The sequence below is a fragment of the Tachysurus fulvidraco genome, unplaced genomic scaffold (genome assembly GCF_022655615.1).
Source record: "Tachysurus fulvidraco isolate hzauxx_2018 unplaced genomic scaffold, HZAU_PFXX_2.0 HiC_scaffold_37_np12, whole genome shotgun sequence".
Lineage (NCBI taxonomy): Eukaryota > Metazoa > Chordata > Actinopteri > Siluriformes > Bagridae > Tachysurus > Tachysurus fulvidraco.
Genome location: NW_025926826.1, coordinates 7,501 through 15,000, shown reverse-complemented (window position 1 = coordinate 15,000; position 7,500 = coordinate 7,501). Strand labels below are relative to the sequence as shown.

General features: G+C 41.8%; 1 protein-coding gene across 1 annotated transcript in view; it reads left to right on the top strand.

Annotated features, from left to right (window-relative positions):
* Positions 1-1,161: 1,161 nt before the first annotated feature.
* LOC113663361 (scavenger receptor cysteine-rich type 1 protein M130-like) overlaps positions 1,162-7,500 on the top strand; it is a 10,089-nt gene continuing 3,750 nt past the window's right edge. The window contains exons 1-9 of the mRNA XM_047809697.1: positions 1,162-1,426; positions 3,431-3,739; positions 3,951-4,268; positions 4,392-4,697; positions 4,782-5,108; positions 5,264-5,578; positions 5,787-6,092; positions 6,212-6,277; positions 6,551-6,850. Of these exons, the coding sequence (XP_047665653.1) occupies positions 1,297-1,426; positions 3,431-3,739; positions 3,951-4,268; positions 4,392-4,697; positions 4,782-5,108; positions 5,264-5,578; positions 5,787-6,092; positions 6,212-6,277; positions 6,551-6,850 (2,377 nt within the window). The 5' untranslated portion in view covers positions 1,162-1,296. The remainder of the gene's footprint in view (positions 1,427-3,430; positions 3,740-3,950; positions 4,269-4,391; positions 4,698-4,781; positions 5,109-5,263; positions 5,579-5,786; positions 6,093-6,211; positions 6,278-6,550; positions 6,851-7,500) is intronic.

Sequence of the window (7,500 nt, the reverse complement as noted above, 5' to 3'; positions counted from 1 at the left end):
GAGAGAGAAAATTAGCACCTTGGTATAAAGACAACACACAAATTGTAAAACAAATTAGAATCTAAATGGTCTCAAACTAAATTATCGGTATTTCTATTAGCATGGATGGAAAGCCATGGCTTTTTTCATAGCTACAAAAAATCTTTTAGTGCTGTTAGATCGGTTTCACTTTGATTATAAAATACTATTACAAAGGGTGCAGTCTATTTGGTAGTACCTCAAATACAAAAGTCTCCAGCAGGGGGCTTTTTCCTCACAGAGCCCCACAGTTATGGAACAGACTTCTAATTAGTGTTCGGGACTCAGACACTATCTCAGTGATAAAAACACATTTGTTTGGTTTAGATTTTTATGAATAGATTTTCTCAGTTAAAGGAGCAGATCTGGAGGGTTGATGGTCATAGAGTGTTTGGTGAACTGGGATGTCTGGATGTTGTCTCCTTACCACCATCACAAGTCACTCAGGTTTACAGACTGTGGAGTGGTGGGAGACTACTGATACTCACTGTGTGTGTGTACGTACTGATACTGACTGTGTGTGTGTGTGTGTGTGTGTGTGTGTGTGTGTGTGTGTGTGCGTGTGTGTGCACCGGCAGTTAATAAAACAAACACATTTCACTAAACAGTGTGTGTGTGTGTGTGTTTGTGTAGTTACAGTGTGTTTATTAGTGTGTGTATCTGCTCTGTGCAGCTGTCAGGAATTAATGCTGTACGACAGTCAAGTGTTTCCTCTCTCTGACATCAGTGTGTGATGTGGTCGACTCTCATCAGAGACAGGAGGTGGAGCTCTGTTCATCAGTCACACACCTCAGAGACAGGAGGTGGAGCTCTGTTCATCAGTCACACACCACAGAGACAGGAGGCGGAGCTCTGTTCATCAGTCACACACCACAGAGACAGGAGGTGGAGCTCTGTTCATCAGTCACACCTCAGAGACAGGAGGTGGAGCTCTGTTCAACAGTCACACACCTCAGAGACAGGAGGCGGAGCTCTGTTCATCAGTCACACACCACAGAGACAGGAGGTGGAGCTCTGTTCATCAGTCACACCTCAGAGACAGGAGGTGGAGCTCTGTTCAACAGTCACACACCACAGAGACAGGAGGCGGAGCTCTGTTCATCAGCTCTGACGTTATTTTTATATATATGGAAAAAGTGAAAGATGCCTCATCTGATTTGTTATTGAGGCTGTGTGATGATTTCCTCTCGTCTTTCTAATAAGGTAACAGTGAGTGTGATTGGCGGCCGTCTCTCTCCCTCTGTCTGTCTCTCTGTCTGTCTCTCTGTAGGGGGCTGAATGAGGGGATACACTTCTCTCAGTCTCTCTGGGCGAGTGGAGGTGAACACATGGTGTACAGCGAGGAGGGAGATGGAAATCTGTCTGACTTTAATTCTTCTCTCATCCACACTCACACTCACAGCAGCTGGTAAGTTTACACTGATTATTCACACGAAAACATCACACACTTCTCACTTTAACAGTAGGGACCAGTTTTAATCATGACATGAAGAAAGTTTCCTGGAGTGATTGTAACTTTATAAATAGTGATTTTATTGTTAGTGAGTAAAACTATGTGAAAATTTATTATAATAAATTATTAAGCTATTGTGGTGTGTGTGTAAGGTATAAACATAATATAGCTACAATTGTGTGTATTTCTTTGTGAACATGTAGTGTGTGTGTGTGTGTGTGTGTGTGTGTGTGTGTGTGTGTGTGTGTGTGTGTGTGTGTGTGTGTGTGTAAGAGAGAGAGTGTGTGTTGATCTTCAAAATAGTAAAAGTAGAAAACTTTTCTTTTTCTTTTTTCTGTCTCATCACCATCCGTGTCTGACATTGACCATGTTTAACTGCTTTAAAATATGATCAGATTTTTCTAAATTAAACATTTTATAAAACATATAAAGATTTCAAAGATTCTAGGTTTTACTAAAGTTGTCAGTAATATAATTTGTTGTGAAAATTGTATTAAACTTAAAAAGGTTTGCAGTACAGAATCATTAACATTAGTGCTGTTAGACGTTTGGACCTCAGTGTATATAATATAATTTTATTGTCTTTAACTATCACACTTTACTTTTTAGATTTTGATGACACCTACGAGTATTATGGTGAGTTTCTGTTCAGTTTCTTTGTTGTACTGAATCATAATCATATAAACATTAATATAAATATTTACCACCTAATGGAGCCTGAAAATATCTGTTTGGTGTAGACTATGGATCTGAGATTACATCTGATCAAAATAACAGGTGTGTGTGTGTGTGTGTGTGTGTGTGTGTGTGTGTGTGTGTGTGTGTGTGTGTGTGTGTGTAGTGTTGTTATGTTATGTGTAATCTTTTGAGTAAAAAAAAACTGAACTAAAAGTTTCTATTAGTTTTACAAATGTTTCATAAATGCAGATTTTCTTTGTATTTGAATGAAAAAAAAAATCAGTTATATTTCAGCACTTTTAATAGACACTGAGACAATGTATAAAATTTATATAAAATTCATTCCTAATGAACAGATTATGAACAGTTATACTTTTTAAAGTATACTTTTTGATCAAACAAGTGCTTATATTTACATACACAGTATTAGTACTCTCTCTCTCTCTCTCTCTCTCTCTCTCTCTCTCTCTCTCTCTCTCTCTCTCTCTCTCTCTCTCTGTCTGTCTGTCCGTCCGCCCCCCATCTTCCCCACTCCCCCATCCCCCCCCCCCCTATCTCTGTGTGTGTCTGTCCGCCCGCCCCCCACCCCCCCCACCCCCCACCCCCCACCCCCCCCCCCCCCCCCCCCCCCCAAAAAAAAAAAAAAAAAAAAAAAAACAAAGATAAGGTGAGGTTGGTGAACGGTGGAAGTCGCTGTTCTGGCAGAGTGGAGGTCCTTCATGATGGACAGTGGGGAACAGTGTGTGGTCATGGCTGGGATATGAACGATGCTGCAGTGGTGTGTAGAGAGCTGCGCTGTGGGGAGGCTGTAGATGTGCACCATAGAGCTCACTTTAGACCAGGATCAGGACCAATCTGGATGGATGATGTGAGCTGTAATGGATCAGAGTCGACACTGAAGGACTGTGGGTCATCAAGTTTGGGGGAGAGTAACTGTGGCCATGATAAAGATGCTGGAGTCACCTGCTCAGGTAAACCAATGTATTTGTAAAAATAACTATTAGATTACTAAACAAATTGATATGATACATTTAATTAGTGCATTCATATTGATTGTTATCACTATTTTTTTAACATAAAGCACTTTGATTTATGTTGGAATGATTTCCTGATATTTTACTGTATTATGTTGAAAAGCTGAATAGTATTTAGACATCAACAGTAACAGATGACAGGACTGAAGTAAACACTGTGTTTCTCTCTCTCTCTCTCTCTCTCTCTCTCTCTCTCTCTCTCTCTCTCTCTCTCTCTCTCTCTCTCTCTGTCCCGTCCCCCCCTCAGACAATGTGAGGTTGGTGAATGGTGGAAGTCACTGTGCTGGGAGAGTGGAGGTTTTTCATGATGATCAGTGGGGAACAGTGTGTGGTGATTACTGGGATATGAACGATGCTGCAGTGGTGTGTAGAGAGCTGGGCCTTGGGGAGGCTGTAAATGCACTGGGTTCTGCTCACTTTGGAGAGGGATCAGGACTAATCTGGATGGATGATGTGAGCTGTAGTGGATCAGAGTCGACACTGAAGGACTGTGGGTCACGTGGATGGGGGATTCATAACTGTAATCATGGTGAAGATGCAGGAGTCACCTGCTCAGGTAAACCTTTGTGTTTAGAACAAATATTACTATTAGTTACATTATTATTATTGATTAATTTTATTTTGAACAATAAATAAACTTTGTTAGATGTTTATCTAAGGATATTTTAAACAATAGATTCATTTAAACTATATTTGATAACATTGTAATGATTTCTTTATGTTCTGTCTTGTTGAAAACAATATTTACACAATTAAATAAAACACAGGTCACAGAATGCCAAGACTCAGTGCTGGTCCTTACCGGTGCTCTGGGAGAGTGGAGGTGTTTCATGGAGATTCCTGGTCCACAGTGTGTGATGCTGACTTTGACCAGCAGGATGCAGAGGTTGTGTGTCGACACCTGGACTGTGGGATTCCTGTGAAGGTTCTGGGATCAGCTGCTTTTGGCCGAGGGAAGGGTCAGGTGTGGACAGAGGAGCTTCAGTGTAGAGGAAACGAATCTGAGATTAGCTTCTGTCCAATATCATCTTCACTCAAACACTCAACCTGTTCCCATGACAACGATGTGGGATTAATGTGTTCTGGTTATGTATCATGACGTAACTTCTGTTTAAATAGATACCACATAGCTGTCAATCAAACTTTAAGGTGCCTGTGTTAATGTTCCTCTTTCACTGAGCTCTCGGCTGTTTGTTCTAATTACACAGAGGCGCGGCTGGTGAACGGACCGGACTCCTGTTCTGGTCGAGTGGAGCTCCTGTACCTCGGTGTGTGGGGCACAGTTTGTGCTGTAAGCTGGGATATGAGAGCTGCAGATGTTCTGTGTGCACAGCTGGATTGTGGGAGTGCTGTCGCTGTGGTGGAGGTGGACTGGTTTGGGGAGGGGAGTAACCACATCTGGGCTGATGTGTATGATTGTCAGGGGAAGGAGACACACCTATCACAATGTGGCGTCTCATCATGGAGTCGAGCTGCATGCACTCATAAACATGATGCTGGAGTCATCTGTAATGGTGAGATATTAACATCACATACACCAGGTTACTGAATAAAGTCAGAGTTCATTACAATATTTAAATGACCTTCTTCTGCTTCAGGATCCTCTGTGGCACTTCATGAGGGGCGAGTGCGGTTGTCTGGAGAGAGCGAGTGTCAGGGGGAGGTGGAGATTTATTTCAGGCAGGACTGGAGGAGAGTTCTCCTTAACTCGTGGAGTCTGTCTGAGGCGTCTGTGCTCTGCAGACAGCTGGGCTGTGGCTCTGTGCTGAACTACCGCTCCTCTCCATCCACCACTGAACACAAACACATGTGTGTAACAGGTTTCAGCTGCTCTGGGAGTGAAGAACATCTGAGGAACTGCAGCAGTGCACAAGCTGAACATGTCAACTGCAGCTCAGGGGAACAGCTCTACATCACCTGTTCAGGTAAACACTCACAAATACAAACAAATATTAATGTAAAGTAATAAGTATCTTAAAATTGTAAAATATATATTTTTAAATATACAGACACTTCAATTTTGTATGATATTATATTATTTACATTATTTAATTTGTTATATATAAAAAATGTAATCTAGTCCGAGAGTCCATCAGGCTGGTTGGTTCTGGGGGAGACTGTGCAGGAAGGCTGGAGGTTTTCCACAGCGGCTCGTGGGGGACTGTGTGTGATGACTCGTGGGGTATTGAGGATGCTCAGGTGGTGTGCAGACAGCTGCAGTGTGGAGAGGCCCTCAGTAACCACATACCAGCCTGGTTTGGTCCTGGAACTGGGTCCATATGGCTGAATGAGGTGGAGTGTGAGGGGAACGAGATGTCCCTGTGGAACTGCAAATATCAGCTGTGTGAAGAGGGTGAATGTGGACACCATGAGGACGTAGGAGTCGTCTGCTCGGGTACAGTGTTGACTGACAATAAACCTGTTAGATATGTCAATGTTATTTCAAAACTGAGGCCTGAAATTCAACATGATAGTAAGGACTTGTTAATAAATGAAATCCATCTTAAATATATTTTTACATAAAGACAATTTTACACATATTTAACTGTGTGGATAGAACAGGAAGCTTTCAAATGAAGTGTAAGTTGTCCTTCTCTCACCAGAGTTTAAAGAGATCCGACTCACGAAGAGCTGTGAGGGGAATCTGGAAGTGTTCTACAATGGAACCTGGGGTAATGTGTGTCACAATCAGATGGCTGATGAGACGGCAAACATGGTGTGTGGAGAGCTGAACTGTGGAAGACGTGGCAGTCTGTCATACACTGAAGCACGAGTAAAATCTGCTCCTAACTGGCTGGATCATGTGAAATGTAGGAAACATGACTCTAATCTGTGGCAGTGTCCATCTTCACCCTGGGGACAGAACAGATGTGATAATCATAATGAAGTGGTTCATATTACCTGCACAGGTAAGAGGACTCTCTCTCTCTCTCTATACTAGTTTATACAATGCTGTAGAATTTGTGTAAATATTTAATACAAAATGAGAATGACAGAAAAGACTGATTTGTGTGTTTTATTACTGTAGAAGATGGAACGTCTCTACGTTCTCAAGGGACATGCTCGTCATTTCCTCTTCAGAAATACTGCTCAAGTAAGGACAATTAAAATCTCTCCCTTTAGTCACAGTTACGTTTTCACCCAGAAGATCATCATTATTATAATAAATAATAATAAGATTTTTATGATATGTATGGTATGTATGTTTAAGATATATATAGTAGCTTTAAAAATATGTTTCCTCACCAGTCTCTCTTTTTTCTGTCTCTGGAACCTTCGTCCATAAATGTTAAATTAACTTTAATCACCATCTTTTGACTAACCACATTTCAGCATTGAGTGTGTTTGTGTGATGTGTGTGATGTAGAACGCTGGTCTCTCAGGCTGAGTGGAGGAAAGGGAAGCTGCTCTGGGAGGTTGGAGGTGTATCATAACTCTACGTGGGGCTCCGTTTGTGATGATCAGTGGAACATCATGAACGCTCAGGTGGTGTGCAGACAGCTGGGCTGTGGGTCGGCGCTGAGTGCTGATGATCGGGTTGGTTCTGGTGAAGGGACTTTCTGGCTGAACAGAGTGAAGTGTCGAGGGGATGAGATTCACCTGTGGGACTGTCATCATTCCCTGAAGAATCACACTGACTGCTCTCCTGCTGGAGTCACCTGTGCAGGTCAGAGGGGTGTGCTAACTTTTCAGCTTTCTGTCTCAGTGATAAGACTTGATACCTTTTAATTAGAATCTTAGATGTTTGATTGAGATCTCAGACCCTGAACTTTAAACACTGATCAGCATGTCTGTAAGAAAGTTTCTCCTGAAGCTCATCTGTGTCTATCTGTTGAGGATGTTAGGAGTGCTCCGGAGCACTGAGAAAACAAACCACACGAGTGAAATCAAATCTGGTTTATTACAAACAGCTGTTCAGAGAACTGAGCTACAGAACAGAATATACTGTATATGCAGTGGAACAAGCTGTGGTGTATGAGATAATGCGGGGGGGGGGGTGTTTCAACATAGATAGGGGTATGCAAGAATGCTGCTTCCTCACAACTCTTATTCAGGCATTGAAGGTCAGGAAGCCTGTACATGAACAAAAAGGAACTGAATGTCCTGCAAGTAATCTCACAAGCAGGTCAGCCTACTGTATACTGTCTTCTTCATACTGTCAAGTTAGAGCACTAAAAGAACAGGATAGACTCAAAGCAAGAACATTAAATCAGAAGAGGTTAAGATAACATATAATACAGAAATACATTTCAACAATGTCATAAACCTTATTTAGTAACAGTTTATTTTTATTGTGAGACAATTGTTTTTCTTTCT